Source organism: Erpetoichthys calabaricus, chromosome 5, assembly GCF_900747795.2.
Source record: "Erpetoichthys calabaricus chromosome 5, fErpCal1.3, whole genome shotgun sequence".
NCBI classification, from domain to species: domain Eukaryota; kingdom Metazoa; phylum Chordata; class Cladistia; order Polypteriformes; family Polypteridae; genus Erpetoichthys; species Erpetoichthys calabaricus.
The window spans coordinates 112,140,470-112,163,337 of record NC_041398.2 but is presented as its reverse complement, the minus strand read 5'-3'; the positions used below and the strand labels follow the sequence as shown (position 1 = coordinate 112,163,337).

General features: G+C 35.5%; 1 protein-coding gene across 12 annotated transcripts in view; it reads right to left on the bottom strand.

Moving 5' to 3' along the window:
* Positions 1-22,868, bottom strand: part of apbb2b (amyloid beta (A4) precursor protein-binding, family B, member 2b) — a 342,228-nt gene that overhangs the window by 67,132 nt on the left and 252,228 nt on the right. For all 12 annotated transcript variants that reach the window (XM_051928061.1, XM_051928058.1, XM_028801948.2 and 9 more), the window contains one exon: positions 20,844-20,971. In XM_051928061.1, the coding sequence (XP_051784021.1) occupies positions 20,844-20,971 (128 nt within the window). The remainder of the gene's footprint in view (positions 1-20,843; positions 20,972-22,868) is intronic.

Genomic DNA, 22,868 nt, shown 5'->3' with positions numbered 1-22,868 from the left:
AGAAAATGCTATTGTGATTCAGAACACTTACATAAAAATGTATTTGAGAACAAAATCATAGCAGAAAATAAATAAATAAGAATAATTGAAACCATGCTAAAAATTGTGATAGACTCATTAGTTTATGATAACAATAGCTATGGCCAGAAGGTTTATTGACAATAGAGAAGAGAAAAACAAAAAACACCAGGGGCCTCACATATAAAACTTTATATTTTTCCAATTCCATACAAAAATTTTACATACACTTTAAAGTCAAAAACAGTGTATGCACAAAAAAAACAAATTTATAAAACAATATGTACACCACATGCCACGCCAAGTTCCTTCACAAATCTCAAATCAAGTTAAAGCTACACGCTTGCACCTTTTTTGAATATTTATGATCTAATCACCATAAAAATTTCCCATATTCCCGAGTGACATCTTTACTACGAACCATGGGAGAACCCACAAAACGAAACTTCAGAGAATGTGAACTTCAGATATTACTGACTGAAGTGGAGAACGCAAAATCAAGTTTTGCTGGTCTCTCTGTGGGTGTCACGAGTGATAGTAGCTGAGTGGAGAGAGCAATAGCAATGTGCCATCATGCAGTGCCCAGAACACCACCAGTACACAATATGAATTGACACAGGTTGTATGTACAGAACTGTTAGACATTAGGAACATTCTTACTAATCTATATTACTAACCGAGAATGGTAAACCGGATGGCATGGACGCAGGTACACAGAGATGGGACCATGAGGCGTACTGCGCAGGCGCGTACAGCGCACGTCTCATACAACGCAAGCAAAGTCGTATCCACCACGCAAGAAGGAGTCACGGCCCAAAAATGAAAGAGCTCAACTGACGTGAATGAGAAATGAAGCAACAACGCGCCCATAGCTAACGACTACCGACACTGCCACACAAAAAAGAGAATTCTGCGCTGCAGCCCAGATTCAAATGGAAGAGGCTACGGAGGCCCCACAGGTCCACAAAGATAGTATGGAAGGCGCGGGAAAGTACGAAAGGCAAAGGCGCCTACACAGCATAGTGAAACCCGACATAGTACGGAAGGCGCAAGCGTCACCTCCATATTGTGAGTGGCACTACTGCGAAGTGAAGGCGCAGGCGTCACCGCCATATTGTGAGTGGCACTACTGCGGAGTGAAGTTAGGAATAATGTGCTGCTTGGGATTGTACAAACCACTGAACGCTTTACACCAAATTCAAACACAATACAGTTCAGCGATACAAACACGAGCCCACCTGGATAAGATCAATGTACACAGGCGCCTACAACGCGCGTCTGAGACTGCGGAAGCAAAGCAGGCACGCGTTCAAAATGAATGCGGAAGCAAAGCAGGCACGGGTTCAAAACGAACGAGCTCGACTGACGGACATACAAACACACGAGCCCGTATGGATAAAATCACTGAACACAGGCGCCTACAACGCGCGTATGAAATGCCGCGGTCAAAGCGGGCACGGCTCCAAAACGAACGAGCTCGACTAATATATATATGAATGTTAGTCAGACACACCTGAGCATCACATATTTGTTGTATGTTTATTGAATGAAAGTGCTTTCTGTCCACAGCGACTCCTAAAAACATTTCATTCAAGTCTTTTTCTTTCTTTCTTTCTTTCTTTCTTTCTTTCTTTCTTTCTTTCTTTCTTTCTTTCTTTCTTTCTTTCTTTCTTTCTTTCTTTCTTTCTTTCTCTTTCTGACTTTTCCATTGTTATGGGAGTCGTTTTGTAAATAATTGATTCTGAATGCTTCTTTTTTAGATTTTCATTTGAAATAATGTTTTACTTTATGTATTCTGTGCATGTGATAGTTTTAGAAGGAGTTTAAAAAAATAAAATAACCGCACAGACTTTGTGTAATCTTCCTTGATCCTAATGTTATTACAGTTGATAGTTCAGAGCACTTGCTGCATTAGCCTAGCATACTGGTCATGGATGGCTCACAGGGTGTATTGTCATGCCCCTCTCCCCCACTATGCTGCAACTGCAATATGTTATTAACATGGAAATTGGTCTCTTTGTAATTTGGGAATGTAAAGAATCAACCCAATTTTCCTTTCTCTATTTGAGAGTCTTTTCTACATGGGCAAGTAGTCTACTACTGTTTCACAGTGTCCGCTTCATTGCACCACATGAATGCTCGGTATAAATTAGAGTTCTACATAAAGGTGATATCTGTATGTGACCTGAAAGCATTTCAGATAGCATTCAAACTGTGTCTGTAATTTTTTAGTCAGGAAATGGATTAATTACTATACATTATATTGTTTCAGTAAAAGAAAAAAACAGTTTAAAATTCTTTCAATAAGTTTTAATACAGTTGCTGAACTCATATACACTGTAGTTACTTTTAACGTCTTATCATTCGATCAAAAATCCAGACTCCACCTTCCTCTGAGAATGTTGTGTACATTTGCTTCATATACTATGATTACAGTATATAGTGGAGGAGGGATTAATTAGGATTGGGTTTAAAGACTTCAACTCAGAACAACAGATAGGAAGTAAGATCCACTGGAAGAAAGTACACTAGCAGTGGAATTATACATTGCCATGCCAACATAACTGACTCATCACCAACTGGGTGACACTGTGCCCCTTAAATACAGATGGAGCCTAGAAGGTATGTACTCTGTTGGATGATAATATCATAGAAGGACAATGGGGAGCAGAGTTTAATAAGAGTCTCCATGTCCCATATTCGGCAGCAGGGAGTGGCCTTCAGCTATGTTTTATAGTGACTAGGCAACAATTGTATTGCTATCCCTTTTAATGTTATACTGGAGTTCAGGACTGCTGGAACACCTGGGGTTGGTAGTGGAGTTCTAGGTGTTAGACCTGAAGAGTAATCACAACTTCGGAATTCAACAGCCAATTTAACCCACAAGTTACTGTATATCTGCCTGAAGCCTTAAATATCCTTCTGCATATTGTGGTGGGTAAATGCTCTAAGCACTCTATGCATTAGACCATGCTTAGGTAGGCCTTGGGGGCCAGGAGGGATTTGTTTCTTTTCTGTTTTTTTGGAGTACCTTGTCTTATCCCTGTGTTTACTACTTCCTGTTTTTAATTCATGTTAAATGAAACTTTTTATTTCTGATAGAAGGGTGGATTAGTAAAGCAGATTAGTAGAGTTGATGCCAGCTGTTATTTTATAATGATTTCTTTTTTAACAAGTACACGGGCAAAGCTGATTAAAAGATACATTTGTCATTATCATTACAAAGCATTTCTTCTCATAGAGAACAACAGGTGCACAGTATAGGTTATTTAAAAGTGAAGTAGACAGCAGTACCTTACTACCCTGAAACTTTAACTTGGTAATATTTTGCAAAATTAAGGTAACTCTGCAACTGCATTTTAGAACATTTTCTTGAAAAGCAGGCTTGTTTTATTACTTAATCTGTCCTTTTGACTACCTCATCCTCTATGGAAATATTATTTCTGAAACAAATAAATCAATTTCAGTAATTATGTTTATAATGAATACAGTAAATTATCTAGTTTAATACTCAAAGGGATTATGTCTCTATTCTAATAAAAAAAAACAGGTCGAGATGTGATCTTCTTGGAAAACACTTTGACGTCCCGCGAAAGACACTTTGACGTCCTGTGAGAGACACTTTGACGTCCCGCAAGACAAAGCAGTGAGACAAAAGGACAGCTGCTATACAGCTGATCCGTCCGCCTCTCCTTAGTGTGCATTCAGCCCCCCCTCCTTCACAACACGAGCGGCAGAGGCATGAAGTGGCTGGCGCGGATCGCGCCCTGGCGCTTGGGGGTGGGCGAGCAAAGCGAGTGGGGGGCTTTGCCCCCTAGTTTTTAAAAAAAATTAAGATAAAATAATTTGATAACACTTCCTAGAAATTTAACTTGTGTCACACACATGCACATGGGAGGCAGCTAAAGGGCTCAAAAGAGGGTAATTCCATTCTGGACCAAGGGAGTGGCAGAGTGCACTGATTCTTTCTTTTTATTCTTTGCAGACCAACCACGCGAAATGCCGACTGGGCATAATGACATCACATCTGGTTCTGGGCCTAATGATGCCATTTCCGGTTCTGGGTCTGATGGCATCACTTTCAGTCCCTGTCCAGATGACGTTATTTCCCCCTCTATGTTTTTCTGTTAACTCAGTTCTGTTTTGGACTCAAGTCTGAAAAGATCTATTTCTCAGATTTTCGCTTTTTTTTTTCAAACCAGTTTTCAAGTATATGAGGTGGCTGCCCCAAACCTTTTTGAGGTGTCTGTTGCATCCTTTCACACTTGACATTCATTGTATGTATTGCTATGGCCATGGGCTTATCAATGACATCAGACATATTAAAAATATAACATTATGTTTTCTTATTGGCTAAAAGTCAGTTTGGCTCACACTTATACTTATCCAATTAATAATATTTCACTAAGATCCTGCTTCTCATTATGTAACTGTACAGCTGAAAACTTGTTGCAAGTTAGTGAACTAGCATATGCTTTTATGTAGAATATCACAGTCATTTTGGATTGATCATTAGTTTGACAAAAAACAATCTCTAAATATAATGTGATAAAACAAGCGAAAAGCAAATATTACAAATCAACAGTGATTATAAAGTACTGCTGTAGGACCTGATAGGCAATGCCCCATTTCCAAGGAATTCTACTGGCCTTCTCTAATAAAAGAATAGACTTTGTAGAAATGGAAAAAAACAGTTGCTCCACTCTAGCTGAATTCCAAAAGAACAATAAATGGAGTGGCCAATTTATTAAGCAGTTATATGTACCAGTGCATGCTCCCCTACCTGACCTGACCTATATTATTAACAAACATTTAATCAGCTTGCCTTCTAAGTTTCATCTGATAACTATATTTAATAATCAAACATGAGCTGACATGTCCGCAGATCAAAGTGGAGTCTTAAGAGAAAATTCAAGTGTGTTACTATAAGTTGAACTGTTTCATCCTCATGCACTTACAAGCAGGCATAGACTTTTTACTGGAAGCAGACTCTTATGCAATCAGCAGAGGTTGTGTACATGTCTTTGCTGTCTTTAAAACCAGTAAATTCAATGATACTGCCTGGCCACAGGAAATTCATCCATGCATCTCCTTTGGACATTGAAAATCATTCTTTTTTGCCTTGAAACCTATTCTCTTTAGATCTTCTGGAGCTGGACCCTCTGAAATGTTGGGTGGGGTCATGGGGTGTAATATCCTCTGTTCCAAGCTTTAGCTACGCATATGAAAGTGCCACATTCCATCTAGAGAGATGCTGCCTTTCTTACTTAGAATAAAGGAATCTCATTACCTCTTATGTTAGAAACTGTCCTGCTTTTCCTGAAAAAGTTGCAGAGGATATGTCAAACAGCGAAACAGCCAAAGTGAATTAAGAAGACGGACAAGTGAAAAATGAATTGTTGGAGGATTAAGACGAATGCCAAAAGACCAGGGCTTGGTCTTGGAAACATGATGTAGTTGGAGGCCAAAAACAAATTTGTAACCAAGAAGTCCAAATGGACTGAGAATAGGCGAGTCAAGGGGCAAGATAAAAATCAAAATTACAAACTTAAGTGGGAGTTAGGAAACCAAAAATAAACCTAGCACCAGGGAGAACTTGGAAATAAGCTAATTATGCTACACCAAACATTACTTTATCCACGGAGAGATGGCAAATATTGAAACCGTCACATCAACATAAAAAAAAACAACAGAAATGTAATCTGCAGGTCCAAAAACCACAAAACATATGAATAAAAACTAGTTACTAGTACAAGACATCATATAGGACACAGGACACAGATGAAGAATCATATGCAAAGACAAGTGAATAACTACAAAGGTATTCACTTGAACCTTCGGCCACAACACATTAGTCCACACAGAACCAGTTTGGTATCATAAAATCCCCATAGCTTGAACTAAAATAAACAGAACTCTAAGCATCTAGTAAATAACTAGCTATAAAGACCTGCATTAATGGATTTATTTGTTATCTTGTGAGAAGCTCTTGAGTGAGGCTCATGTCTGGCCTAAAGGTTTAGCCCTGTTTCTCCTACAGCTGTGAAACTGAACAAGAATGAGTTGACTGAGATGTCACACAAAAACTTCCCAAACTAAAACACCCCATGTAAAACTCTGTAAAATAATCACACCAAAAAACCTCTAAACAAACTAAGGACAGCTACTGTCTGATATTTATCTGTTTAAGTCTTGCATCCCATCTTTTGTGTAATATAAGCAATTATATTGTGTAATATAAGCCATTATGCAACATCTATAATCTTTGTATTTATTAATAAATTACACTATTCTGTTTTTTTTAAAAACAAGTGGGTTCTACAAGGAACCCCAATCTACAAAAAAGGTAAGGAAAAAAAGTGTGAACCTTACCAAAACGGTGTTTTGCTTATTGGAACTGCCAAAAACAAAGCAAATAACTGATTTATTCAAAATCCACTCACTCCTCTTTGGACAATGCTCCACAACACTTTTTAATTAGCATGCAGTATTTTTTTTTTTAATTTTTGCATTTAGAAAAAAAAAGGCATAATAAAACCAACGGTGTAATAGATTGAGTAGGTGTTGTGACTTGGAGAAAAAGTAATATTTAACATTGCATGTGACATTGATGGGCATTGCAAATAAACTTTTCCTTATTACTCACAGGATCAAACTTTATGCACTAAAAATGTTATTAACTATTTTATGGGGTGCACATTGCCCACCCATTTATCTGGTGTGGATCATCTATGGGCATGCTACTCTTCTTTACTTTATGTTTAACATGGAATTGACATTGAAGGGCTAATGCATTCATAAAAATTGAGCATTTTCCATCTTTTTCATTTTATGATATCATTTAAATGTTAAGTTGGACTATCAGAAAAGAAATACAGTGTATAGTGACTTCTTTCAGTTGATAGAGGTATCCCCAGAAGACGTTTCAGCTCCAACTTAACAGGCAGCTTTTAGAAAAGGTATATAAAAAGTAAACCAAAATGGACATTTACAACCACCCCCCCCCCCCCCACCTATAACACACCAAATACATAAGTTCAGTGGTTTGTTTGAATAATGAAACTGAAACATTTTTTTCAAATGAGTGTGCATGTACTGTAACTGAAAAAAGCTTGAGCAGTTGCCTATAGGATGTCTGAGATTGGTAGATTATTCAAGCAAAGTAGTTGCGGCACTGCAGCTTTCGCAAAAAATATAAAAAGAAAGAAAAATAAAATATTACGGACCTTTTGAAAGCTGAAATTTATGGAGTGTGACAAAGTAAATTAAGCTTCCATTTGGAAGCTTTTTGATATCTTTAAAAAAACACAAAACAACTGACACTGTTCTCTTAACATTCCATGCTACTGTATAGCTTCACTGATTAAGGGTCTCTTTACTCTAAGCAGTTTCAAAATGCCTCTGGATAGGAGAAAACATCAAACAGAAGGGGTGCTTACACATTTAGCTTATGTAGTCTTTGGGATATTTTTAATACATTTCTTGTATCCCACATTTGATTATTTCAGGTTTTCAACATCTTTTCTCATCCCAGAAGACAATCCAAACAGCAGGTGAAATAAATAAATAAATGATCACATGCTGTACTGCAGCCCCAAGAGTGTATGAACAAGTCTACAGGCAGGTGGGATAAGATAAGCCTGTATTGCTTTTTACTTTGCAAGGAAACTATCAGCAACATTTGCTGAACTGTCCATTATAAGTCATTAGAGCACTAGGCTTACCTGGGCACAGGCCTGCATGGCTGACCCTTCAGCACACCATAGCAGTGCAGGAATGTGACAATGGCAACCAATTTTAACAAGCATAATGTAGTACTATTTTATTTTTTACAGAAAGCTGTAATGATATGAAGTAATTTAGATAAGGTTATGAAAGTTATATTTATTGAACATGCCTATTTGAAATATTTGTTCCACTTCATACACTTATAGTTGATACCAAGAAGGAACAGACGTAAGGCATGTTTCCTTAATGAAGAATTTTATTGCTAACGGCACACAAATTTAAGCCCACACAAAATCAAACAAGGCCCACAACATTGATTTTTATTTAGGCATGAGAAAGCTAACGTGTTAATTTTTGTGATTAATGGGGCATGTTTAACGTGTTAAAAAATATTGTTGCATCCAGGGCCGGCAACAAGGCAAACGCCTCAGGCAGTGCTTTGGTCAGAGTGGCATTTTTAACATTACAAAACTATAATACAAAAAAGTGTGTATCTAAAGAATTACATACACACCCAGTACCATATTTATATGCTACCTTCAAAAAGTTTATGTATTATGCAGTTCATAATGATACGCCACATGTCAATACATAGCACTGGTGTTCATTTTCTTGATTTATACATACTGGCATAGGTGTAGGGGAGTGGAAGGAAAGGGAGTGGGGAGGGAGGATGATTATCACTACCCATGTTCAAGTTTGCAACATCTTTGCTAATTCATGCAAAGAATGCAACATAGCCATCCAAGTAATGCACAGTCTCAGTTTTTGATATTAGCTACAGAGATCTTTTTTAGCATGCCAGGAGCAAAGATTCAGGTAAAGCAGTGTTTTCCAACCATACTCTGTGGTGGCACACTTTGTATAACCTAAAAAATCCCAAGGCACGATTCTACTAACCACAAAAGCTTTAAATCTATACACATGCTAAAGTGTCTGCAAAACAGCAATCACAAAGTTGCTTTTATTTCGGCTATCTCCGGGTAGTCCTGTTCTTCTCAGACAGATCTCGACCTCCAGAGGAGCATCTCTCTCTCAGGTCAGGACCCAGGGGCACTACACTGTTACTACCATGGCACAAAGTAATTGACAAACACTAAAGCAGAGTATAATCATCAAATCGTTGATGATGATGAACAATTGAGGATAGTATTTACAGAGCTTTAACAAAAGTTTTATGCCGATTTATAAGATTATATCAGTCTTAGGCAGTGCATTCACCATCAAAAGTTGTTTCAATCCTTTAATTTTTACTTTAATATGTCTGCGTCTCATATGCTATACCAATTTGAGAATTAATACCTTGGCCTTGTTTTCTTATTGCCTTCTTTTCCACTTGCCTTTTAGGAAGGCATTCAGTTTCAGGTTGTACTTGCTCAAGTAGTTGTTAAAAGTTCAGGTTTAAGGTCATTGTTTAAGTTTAAACTATGTCATTTATTTTTTAAAATTTCTTTGTGTTGATTCTACATTAAAGTAGTGATTCAGTGTGTATTTATTTAATGATTATTTATTAATTTTACAATTACATTTCTTAATGTTAGATGTGATAATCACAATTAATTGCATAAATTTATGAGATCAATTAGTTAATTTTTTAAAATCGATTCCCATCCCTATTTTTATTACGACATTATGCTGTAGAACCTAGCCTACTAAAGTAAGAATGCCTAAACATACAGCCAAAGGGATGAATGACCTGTGCTGAGCTTTGTAATTAAAGAAGACGATGTCTCCCCAATCACACAACTTTATTTCTGTAATAAACCAACAATTTCCAATCGAACTACAGGATGGATTCATCTTCTTAGTACACTATACACCAAGACTGTTAACACTTTCACAGATTTTCTTTATAAGTTGTCTTCAAGTTCCAAAGATAGCTAACATCAAGAAATTAGGCATGTTGCTAAAGCTTCATCTGCAGCTGTGAAGCACATTTTTTTAAACGTGATGTTATTAGGTACATAGAAACAATTAATTCTATGCACAGTATAAATAACTGGGATAAAACTGAATTGAATCGATCCACTTAAAAAAAAGTGGAAAACTACCTTTAATCCAAGAAAGTATTCCAGAGCAAATAACGTATTTCAGTCTAACATTACCAACAGAAAAGAAACACTCAATCACCATGCATAGAAATTAATTAACCAACTAATAACACTAATACACATTTTATATTTCAATATAGTTCTTTTCCTTTAAAATTCAACAAAAAAAGAGATGGAATGGCAAAGTTCACTACTGAGAAAAAAAATGAAGAAGTCTTGAATTGGGATATGCAGTAATGCATTTCTAAATGATAAATAAAACAAAACTGGAATTACTAGTTACTGTCATCAGTTAATGAAGACCTGGAAATTATTAATTGTGCGTATTTTATGGTCATATCTCTTATTAGTGTTGGACTTAGAGAAGTAATATGGGTCATGGTTATGAATGATTATCATCTACTCAATAACAGTACAAATGGAAAACAATAATTCAAACATATAGCCCTAGTTTTCTTGAGTTATGGGAATACTGGAGAGGAATTTTAAAAAGCTGTTAGTCTATTATGTCTTTGACATATAATTTTCACTTTTGTCTTGCCCTTGCCCTTTGATATATAGTGTCTAGTTGCTGTACTGTCTGCAGCATATTTATTCTTATATAAAGTCAATGTTTTCTTTATCTGTCTCTTAGACAACACTAAATGCATTTTAGAATGAAAAGAATGATGCAAGGTTCTTTACTCTGAAAGTAATATTTCAAAGGTGTAAGCTTGTTTTTCTCAGGTTTTCAAATTTTATATTACAAGTGGTTGATATAAGTATTCACTTTCTCATGCTGACAGAAATCTATTCATTCACCTAATTTCATACATATATAGATAGAATCAAACATTCTCAAACCTGCTTAACCTAACTCTATACCAGCAGCACTGGACACACTATAGAAAACAAACCAGGACAGGGTGCCACTTCATTGCAGTATCTCTCTTCAAATTCACATAATCCTTTTCAGGGTCACTAGGAGCAGAGCCTATTTATGCTGCACTGAGTGAAAGTCACGTACCAACCTTGAACAGGGTGCCAGACCATCAGAACACACTTTAGCACATTCTCATCATCACTTTATACAGTATTGGTTGAGTGAAAAGTCAAGCAAAATGACACCTTTTATTGGCTAACTAAAAAGATTACAATATGCAAGCTTTCGAGGCAACTCAGGCCCCTTTTTCAGGCAAGATGTAATCATTACACTTTACACTTTACAGTATTGGTTTAAATTAAGATCAGCATTTAAGCTAATATCTTTGGCTTTTGTTAGTCAGTCATTTTCCAACCCGCTACATCCTAACAGAGGGTCACGGGGGTCTGTTGGAGCCAATCCCAGAAAACACAGGGCGCAAGGCATGAACAAATCCCGGGTAGGGTGCCAGCCTACTGCAGGGCACACACACACACACACACCAAGCGCACACTAGGGACAATTCAGGATCACCAATGCACCTAACCAGCATGTCTTTGGACTGTGGGAGGAAACCCATGCAAGCTCCACGCAGGAAGGACCCGGGAAGCGAACCCAGGTCTCCTTACTGTGAGGCAGCAGTGCTACCACTGCGCCACCATGCCACCCATCTTTGTCTTTTCGATGTGGGTAAAAAAGTAGAGCAAAAAGGAAGCAAAACAAAATTAGAACTAACTAGTGGGACACCATGCAGTAATAAAACTTAAAAAAAAAAAGAATATTTGGCCCAATATATAATTTATTTAAGTTTGGTAATAACTTCTTTAAAAACTCGATAATTTTTATGTTGGAGAAGAATATTTAGTATGCAGCAGTCACTGACATAAAGTAAAAAGCCTTGTTGTCTTATATGTTAGAATGCATTCTGCTCTATTAACTGGTATAAACATTTTTGGCTGAGTTTACCAGTGAAGCTGACTGATGATTAGTGTGCATCCTCAACACTGTGAGTAATATCTTGATGAATCCTGAACAAGTATGCAAAGAAAGACTTCTACATATGTAGATATTGACCTCTGGTAATAAATGGCATGTATTCACATAGCAGTCTCCCTGCCATAAATTAAAAGCATCATTAAACTGATCTAACCACTGTGCCTCTATCTGAAACATGGCAAAATGTATTTTTTTCTTGGCTATTCTGCATGACTAACTTTACAATTTGCTCTGCTCAGACAGACAGACAGACAGACAGACAGACAGACAGACAGACAGACAGACAGACAGACAGACAGACAGACAGACAGATAGATAGATAGATAGATAGATAGATAGATAGAATTTTAATGATTTATTTCATTCAATAAATTGAATATCATAATGATTAATCGTCAGGCTCCTCAAGTTGTTGATTTCAAAATAAGAGGATGATAATTAGAAGACCAAATAACAGCAGTTCTAAATTTGCTACTTTGGCTTCCGGTTAAGTTAAAGATAATTTAAGATTTCCCCTTTAGACCTTTACAGTCAATCAACTCTGCACCCAGTTTATTTTCAGACTCTTACCAACCATAAGCCTGGATGTAAACTAAAATGTTAACATTCAGACAATTTAAAGTATATTCCAAGGAACACCAAGGTTTTAGCTATAGTGTACCATATCTCTGGAATGATCTACCCATCGGTATTTGAGAGGAGGACTTGTCTTAGAATTTAAATTAAAGATCACAGCTCACTATTTTGGTACGGTGTATGTTATTAAAGATGATGTATGGTGCCTTAAAACTGAGGCATTTATTTTGATTGACCATTACTATATTCTTATTCTCTTCCTCCTCTCAGCCCCCTTTAGTGGTACTTAATATGCTTTAGAATAGACGTGCAATTGCTTGTGATAAAACCCTCTTTTAGACCTTGGTGACGTTCTGCAGGAATTGTCAGAAGCTTTTTAAAAATGCACATACACACAATACCTGTAGATCAATAACTCTCAAAGTGAGGATTTCTCAACAAGTTTCTCTTGCATTTGTACAAGTTACACTGACATTACTCATGGCAGATACAATATGTAGTGTATGTATGTATTTCAGATCTCAGTATGACATTTCACTTCCCATGTGCAAAGTGAACCATTGTTAGCAAGCTTTTTTACTTTCTCTAGTGTACTATGGTTTAGTAAGCAGCACAGTAGTGACACTGTTTCAGTTGTTCATTTTTTGTTTTATAAACTGTAGTTCTCGAATAAGTACTGATAGAGTAAGATGTTGGATGTACTGTCGACCTCAGTCTTAACTCAGAACCTGAAAATAGACACACAGAACGGTTGACTCAAACAGTTTTGCTGAGTTAGCAATTTGAACTTCAGGAACCAAAGAAAGATGATATTAATAGGGATGAAAATCCGCTGGAATTCATTAACCTTACTGTGCCAGGGAGCAACTGATTTGAGCTCTTTGAATAACTTACTGCCATTCTCCATCAAGAAGCTTACAGTAGACAAAAGGATGCTGTCCGAACAGCAGGATTAAAGCAGGGCAGCAGCCTTACAGAGTAGTGAAATGGCATTTAAAGTAAGCATTTCACAACTGGAAAAGCAATTCAGACAGGTATCACATGAAAGAAACATGAGGAAAACTAAATATTAATCGAAAACTATATCTTGGTTGTGCAAAGCCCCCTGAAATGCCCCCAAACAAATAAAATCAATCTGCACCCATTGTGGTAATATGCTGTATTAAGTTTTGCAATCATATTGCAGCTGCAGAACGTTGAGTGAGAAGAATAAACCACATAGCCTCAAAAGGCACCCGCCTAGGGCACAGCTAGCAGTCATATTAGATGATTAAAGTTTTATCAGCTAAACTCTTTTTTTCATCAATCTTTTATTATAATGCACCTTCAAAACCATTTGGTCAGAAATCATTAGTGTAACTTCCATCGTTTGAAAGCATGCTTCTTTCCACATGGCCCAAATTAATATGTGGAGAAAAAACAAAAAAAAAAGACTGAAAACATTTTGTGGTAATGAACTCAAAAAAGTACTTTGTGAAATGCACTGAAAAGTTCAGACCTTTCAGACATGAATTTTCCATTATTTCAACATAGGATCTAAATTTTTTTACAAAATGTGAAAATTAAAGAAAGGCGCAACACTGTGGGCTACTCAGAGTTGTAGCTGAATAAACAGTACTGATTTAAGATACCACACCATGACTTTTAGAAACGTGCTAAGTAGAGGGCCTGGGCTTCAGCAATGCAAGGGTACAGCTTTCATTATAATCACCACTGATTTCACTGACATTTTTCAGGTTAAGCCATATTTGCCATTTGTCCTCCAAAAGCACTGCTTTAATTTAGTATAATACAATACATACTGATAAACTACTTGGAACTTTTATTGGACTCTGAAAATTCCAAATTAGATTATAAAATAAACGATCAAATGTTTGTTGAACTACATATGAGTGGGTCAGGTGACAGGGTGGAGGAATTTGTGTAAATCTTGACAGGCAGAAGTTGTGACACTAATTAATTAATGCCTGAAACATTTCCATTTATCTATACTGGGACTGTGCCAGAAACAGATTTTCTAGAATGAATAAATAAATAGAGCATGCTACAAGATATTCACAAATTAATAAATATTCAAAATCAATTTTGGCTCACATCCTCACTTACTACCTTTGTTACTTAATTAAATCTGACTCTTCACTACCACAATATAGGAAAACATGATTATTATATGCCTGGAAGACAGCAACAATCTGTGTGGAGAGGTACATTTATGTAAGCTGGGGCAAAACCAACTGCAAAATATGCTGACAAGAAATGTTTAATTCCAGCTGGCAGTATCACGAGATCTATATTCAAAAATACAGTGTAGAGAGCAAGCAAACGAGAAGTTACCAAAGGCACAGGAAGCAGAGACAAAGCAAAAGCAAAGGCTGGGGAATAAGGACACATTCTGGGTGTATCACAGTAACTCTGTTTTCTTTATTTAATGTAATTATCAAGATACACATGCAAAAGGACATCAACTAATTTTGCCAACATGTTATTCATATATTTTTATATTAAAAATATCCTTAAGAAAGGATTTGGCTGACCCTGACTGGGGATAAATGTGTTATGCAAAAATATGGACAGATAATATTCCATGGTCTGTAACTAGTACAACACCCTTATTGATAAACAAATGTAATAATTCTTCTCAACCTCAACACAGATCATTTTTAACCAGAAGAAATCAATCTGTCTACTCAGAAAAATAATCACTGTCTGTTGCAGGCACTTAATAACAATTAATTCCTTTCATATTTTTCAGTAAGCATTTACTGCTTCCTAATATATAAACATTTATTTCATTAAGAAATTATATACATGTCTATTTTTTATTTTTAAGTAGATTATAACTTGTTATTTGTAAAGGTTTTAAGCAACTGTGATGTGTTACAGATCGTTCATATTAAGAACCTATTCCTCATGAGACATTTTTACTTTACAAGGATTTAACATGAAAAGTATGGTGTGTATGATAACAAATTACAAAGCCATAATTGCACACTACAGTTGCTTGATCTCAAAGGACAATACAGGTTTATTCTATAAAATATTGAAATATTTACTTGTTGCATTCCAAGAGTGGTGACACATGTCTCCTGCAAAATAATCATCAGCTCCTGATTTCTTGTATTACAATGTAAACAAGCATATTATTGTCACTAAATAATACACCTGTGTGGATGGTATACCAAATACTGTTATTTAAAATATAGTTGTGATAAATGGCAATGGAAAACTTTATAGTACTCTTAAAAAAATGTTACCTAAAACATCTTCTCTTTGGGATGTCAAGTACCTTTGTGATGGACATTATGATTGCAAGGGTGTAAGCCAGTTTAAACCCACCCCAGACCAACATAGACTCTAATTATAACTACTGATTAAACTAATAGCTTATATACCAATAATCATACACTACAACTATACAACAAATTAAGGTATTTTCAACAAATGATAAACAATTAGCAAACAACTTCATATTTCCAATCAAAGAAATACTTCATATACTTATGGAGAGATATGGTTTCATGTTAAGCATATTCCTAAAACATTTCACAAATGTTTAAGATAGTTTCTGCAAGTGTGTATATTGTCATACATACACACTTGAGGATCTCCCAAAGGGCTCAGGTAATTCTAACATTTCCACCGCAGTGCAGGAGGGGGTGCTGATGCTAACCTTAACTCTGGTTTGCTCTACAGGGTGGAGCCATCGCCAGCTGGCAATGCCTTATCCCACCCCAACCAAGCAAAGGAGGTGCCGCCCCTGGTAGGATGATGGTCGTCATTTGGACCCGAGAGAGAGAGAGATGATGCTCTTCTTATAAAAACTAATCGTATTATATAATAAAACTGTACTTTTTACATTCTATTGCCTTGCAAGATCCTTTTTTTGTATTGTTCTTAATTAAATGATAGAATTCCACCCTAACAATTCTTACGTCTCAGTCATCCTTTGGTGCAAAATATACCTAACAGCAAGTGACAATATAAATGGCAATAAAAAAAATATATCATATACAGAGTTGATGTGGTTAATCAAACAAAGTAATCCATTACAAATTACTAATTACTTCTCTCAAATTGTAAGGGGATTATTTTATTCAAAACTTCATGGAAAAAGTATTCACATAACTAATTAGTTTATTTTTCCGTTACTCTTTAAACCCATTCAAATATTTACCAATTAGAAAGTACAAGGCTGACACCCACATGTACTTTCAGTATTTTAATATGGTAGAAATAGCCAGTAGTGAACATGAATTCAGCAATTAAACAAGTAAATGACATGACTTGCATTAGCATGGTGCCATTTCACATAAAGTCTTTTAGTTCATAAAATGAATTCTTAATAAAAATATCCTAATAATTAAATATAAAATACACTTAACCACTCAAAAACTTGCAAACATGGTAAGTAAATGGTAAAATTACTGCCATTGCAGATGTATGCACTTATTGCTCTGGTGGTGTCAGCTACCAGCCATTTTTACTGTATAACACAATCAATACATCCATATCACTCTGTCTCTACCCTCCTGATGCTCTTTATACTCAAAAGGAAGAAAAATGAACATAATCTAAAAGGAAACATTTACATTTTTCAAGCGTTCACTAACAATTAAGGCAAATATTCAGTTGCCTTACCTGCAAAAAGACTTTGCCTTAATTTTTGCAAGAACATTAAAAAGATGTGATGAAAAAGAATTAAATGTGCATCAGCTTGTGCCACAATATTTTACGACACATGGTGCTTACACTGTTTTTATCTGAAGTGGTGTTGAAGATTTTTTTGACTCTATACATCTAAATCCTTATGAGCTCTTCAGTCAAGAAGCTGTGCATCACAATGAACAATAATAATAATGTGGTTAATGTAAAAGCTGTCATGTATTCACCACAGTTCACTTCTCTCTGTTTCCCATAAAGCAGAATTAAATTCTCTCCATTAACCATATTCTCTCAATGCACTGTAAAATTGAAAAGTTGTTATATTTTAACATAAAACTTAAAATCTTTATTTAATAGCTATATTAGTATAATGGTTACCCACAGAAAAAAGTCAAAAACAATGATTTTTTTCCCACAAGACAAAATGTTATTACATTGTAACAGAAACTTGTAAATATGAAAATATCAACATCAATACAGTAGGAAAGGTACTGAAAGTCTAGTGTCCTCTACTGTACTGATGCAGACTTCCTTCAAGTGACATGTTTTGAGACAGTTACCAATGCACAGCACAATATTGCAATCAGGACAACAGAAGTGTTCTTTGAACACTTTCTTGTTTTTGTTGCTTGAATATGAGAGGGTAAAATGACAGTGCCTGATAAACATGATCGGTATGTCACTAGTGTTATCGTACACTATCACAATGCAAGACTTATTGACTTCTACATTTCCCTTGACACAAATCACAATTGTTGCATTGTGAAAAGTGATACGGGGCTAATACCTTTCTTTTCTTTCTGCTTGACTGCAATCATTTTGCCTTTCTGCCATGCACCTACTTGCACTTGCATCTACTTCAACCTTCAGATGATTGAATTCACCAAGCATATCATAGCGGTTCAATTATACTGTGCTGTATGTATCAATTTTATTAACTGTGTCAACATCTGATGACCAATTTACATTGTCATCACTATCGCTTGATTCAACAATTGTTTTTCAGTTTCAGTGAGTTCTAAAACTGGCTTTACAGCTTCATTTTTACTTATCACTGTGTATTGATTAAAGGCTCCCCTTCACTCATGACTACTGATGACCTTAGAGTGGCAAAATGCTTATTCATGCTTTTTTGCAGCATGAGGTTATTCACAAAACGGCAGCGGAATACTGTCCTGAGAGTTATTCGGGCTTAACACTATAAACTGGATCATTAAACGTCAGCCTGAGTCTGACTTGAGCTTAACTGTTAATTACATAGAAATCTGAGCTCAAATCACACTTGGGGTTAAAGCCAAAGAGGATATTAAAGATGCTGGCCTCAATACAATCTTGAAGTAAAACAAAATATCCTATTATGTTATAAAATAACACACACCCTTGAAAGTTTTGTAAAATTCAATGTCCTTAGCTGGCGTGAAAATATTGCACATGTACAGTGTAAATTGAACAAATAATGCTTATCATTTAAACAATAATTTGCTTAAAAATTTAAAACAGTGTTTAATTTAATTCATAGATCAAATTTCAAACCATCTTAATTCCATGTACTCCAAAATAATAACCATTTAGACTTCAGGAACAAAAGTCTGTGATCCCAGGATTTTTTTTTTTTTAACAATGCTTAAACTAAGATTTTTTTTTTCATAACATGCATCCATCCATCTTCTAAGCCTGCTTATTTAGAGTAGAATCACTGGGAAGATGGAGCCTAAACCAACAAGCACTGGGTGAAAATCAGGAACAGTCACTGGAGAGGGCGCTGACCCACTGCAGCATGAGCCAAACCTAGATGACACATATTAATTTAGACTCTGCAATTAATTTGACACACACATTGAAAGGATGTAAAAAAAAAACACTCAGCAATTGGAAGAAAAACCAATGTAGACATAAAGATTAAATGCAGACTCTGTACAGATGACCTGCTATGAGGTTTGAACCCAGAAAGCTAAAATTATGAGACAGCAGAATTAACCACCGACTGAACCACTGATCTGACTCATATTAAAGAAACTGGAGAAGTTATATAGCAAAGCCATTGAACATATTATGAACAACCACATATTGTATTCTTAACAGATCTGAATGTAAAAAAATATGTTCAGCATAGAAGAAAATCACACAAATACAGAGCTTGCATGAATGTTATTGAAGAGCCAGCCTTCAGGACTTTAGTGATTAGCTGTAATAGCAGAGTACTTCTGCAGAATGACAGCTGTAAATGTCAAGTGAACATTCAGTGTTAAGGGACCATGGACTTAAAAATACATCCTCTTATATAATGCACAGGATTTCAGTGACACAAGACGTTACCTAACATTCCTACATTTCAGTAGACCCAGTGCAGACTACAGTATACCACCTCTGAAAGAGTGGGTATGCAATTCAGATTTTCAGGGCACAAAGACATGCAATAGCCAATGATCATTATGAAATCTATACATATTTTTTCAAGGTTAGATAAAAACCTAGTGTAATAAGTGAGTTGTTTACAGTTTTTATAACTAAGCTGTACACTCAGTGTGATTTTATTTAAAAGTGTTACTGCTGGTTATATGTGAAACAAAACTAAAGCAAGATTTTCAAACTACTAAAATCAGTATCGCTTTATCACCCTCATCATCAACATGTTCATACGTTCTTTAGTTTGCAATGACGACTGTAATAAAAATTCATTCATTTTGGTTCCACCCTGGGACTAAAGGCAATAAAAAATGCATGAAAAAATGTTAATGCTTGTGTGGCAGTAAAGCAATTTTAGAGATTTTCATATTCTCATAAAAGATCTTTACCTTATTACGGACTGCAGCATGACAAGGCTATAGCCTGCTGCAAGGAAAAGGTCCTAAACATTTTTATAGGCAATAGGAAAATGATGTGCTGTATCATTTCATTTTCTTTTAACCACTCAAAGGACTCTTGTTTAGACAGATAATTATAATATGTTTTCATATTTGGAAGGTAAAGACTTCTCTCTATAGGTACAGAGCAATTCTGCATATTGAGATTTTCAAAATATAGATCCAGAACTAAGCTTGTCACCACCATTTCGTTTTATCACATGCAATTTCAAATTCTTAATGTCTTAGGGAGGTGAGCATGTACTACATGAGAAAAAAATATTATAAAGCCTTTCAAAGTTAAGACTAGCATGATTAAGCAACTGGAACATAAAGGACAATATTGTGTTTTAAAGGCAAGCCCATCCTGAAGATATCCAAGATTAAAAACTAAAATGAAAATTATTTAAAGACTTTTTCATTCATGATAATTTCAAAGATTTATGGCAGAATCTATAATTTTGGGGATTACAGGGACATGGCCAAATATATCACCTCACACCAAGAGCACAAAAGGAACTCATACTAGTGTAGTTTAAAATGTGTCACTGATTAAGGCACGTAAATGTTACTGCTCAGTGTTCTTACAATCAAGAAACAAACTAGAAAATAAATCTATAACTGTTTCTAAAATTACTGAATAACAAGTATTGAGTAGGATCTTAAAGAAAAAAATTCAGTCTTAATAATAATAAAAAGGCACAGCTCCAAAGGCTGGAATGCCACTATTTTGATTTAATCAAGAGATTCTCATTATTGTGCTGCCCAAGGTTATATTGAATAGGAACTTCATATGTTTAGTGACCTTGCCCTCAGGTTTCTTTAACATCTTCATTAATACTGAGGTTCAATTATTGACCTACTCAGATTGAGAAACTTAACTCATGACCCACAAAGTCATAAATTAAAAATGAACATTAGACATATGGTTTGCTTTCGATAAGCAGTACAATGAAGAAAACAAATTTTTAATAAAATTTTAAATCCCAGCAAAGTGCAATATACAAAAAAGCATCAAAATGTCAATCCAACTATCTTTAAAAGACATTAAATAAGACTTTTATTTACCTTCCATTGTCTCGACCAACTCCCCATACTCGGATGCTTACAATGGGCTGAGAATGCAGAATGGAGCGACCCATAGGATCAACCAAATTTAGCATATTGTTCTCAAGTACTAGGTACATGTCCTTTCCCTTCAAAAGAAAGAGGAAAAAAAAGATTACCTTCTTTTATATTTTACAAATGACACAAAGCAGTGGTATTAAGTGCATAAAGTAAAACAAATGTAATAATAATAAATAACTGTAAGCTTGGATTTTCTTGTAACTAGTGACTGATTTTAGCAAACATATTGAAATACACCACATATTGTATATGGCATTAACCTCCATGTGCTATAGATGAGACAAACAATATTGCTCTGCCAACATGTTAACTATTTGCAGAGCAGAGTATTTAATTCATTTCCATATGCAACACTTTAAAATTAAATTAAGCTCGAATACATTTATCCATCCTTTAAACAATCAATTAATTACAGGATGAAGTAAAATATATTAGTACAGTAGTAGCTACAAAGCAACTATAAGTTCAAAAGACCCCTTAAAGAAATGACATGACTAGATTCAATGTCTAATCACAAACAAATTATTCAATATGTTATTATTAAGGGAACATGTGGTGGTGTACTCTTTAAAATGGCTGCTTCATAGCTCCAGAGTTTTAAATTCAAATCCTGTCATGCCCTCTGTCTACACACTGTCATGCATGCACATCTGAGGTTCACCTTCCAGGCACACTGGAGGTAAGAACTACCACTCCAGAACACAAAGAGGTGCTGTTGCTGATGTGTCATTTCTTTTTTCTCCCACAGCCCCGAGAAATTGCACACTGAGGGCAACTGACTCCACCCTAGTCCTGTAATGACAGGAAGCAGCTCAGCATGAGCCCAAAATTGGATAAAAAGGCAGTATGGTGTATTTGCTAAAGTCACTACACTTTAAGTCTCATGGCTGCCAATTCAGTGCTTGTCTCTGTCTCACTGAACACCTGACCGTAGTAGAGCTGAAAAAATATCAATAAACAGTTGTAACCTTTCAATAATTTGTAACTCTCCTTAGATACATGAATCAACCAATAATAATAATAACAATAATAATAATAATAAACATGTTAGAAAATTGATGGATGAATGTTATTATTTAAAAATTGAAATGTATTTATGGTATGGACTGTGGACACCTTTATAAATAAAATCTAAGCAAGACTTTCCAATTGACTACATTTTCAGTGGCAAATTATTTTGATGATGGTAAGCCTTGGAGTAAAGAACAATTTATAATACAGCAGCCTTAGTCTCAAACTGCAAAACAGCTAATTTTTTTTTACAGTTTCACAAGTCCTCAATATCATCAGTTAGCGTTAAAGAAAATTCATATGCATGACTATTCAAGTAAGTTAAAATAAAACAAAAGCCTGAAACACTCAAAAGAAACTGAGAATAGGGTTAAACTTTACATTAACATATATACAGTATACAAAATTTAATAGAGCGCATTAGAAAAGGACTATGGTCAAGAGGATTATTAGTGTGTTCACAGAATGAAATGCATTCCATTCTGTTTCTACAAACTGCTTGCTTCCTAATCTTCACTGAGATGCTTTGTTAGAAGTATAATCATTAGGACATTAGTTTGCTCAGGTAAATTCTCACAATAAGAGAGAAATGTCCTTCAGCAGCTATATAAATGATATTTACTATGCTTTTCAGATGTGGAACAGGTGAAAACCTTCTGTATAAGAGAAGGTGGCAACTTGGAAACTGCCATTCACACTTTAAAATGGAGCAGACTTTTGGATATTGTAGCTTCAAGGGTCCAAACTGTGACTAAACAAAGTTCTGACATTATCTTCATGTCCTTTTGTGACTTCAGCCAAGCAAACTGACATATCATTTTTAGAATATATTATGTGCCTTAGCATGAACCAGTTACTACTTTACTTGAAATATACAACATAAAATAACAGTAGTGTTGGTTGGAATGTGCCTGTGAATTGGTCCTGTGATGGACTAGTTCTCTGTTTAGGGCT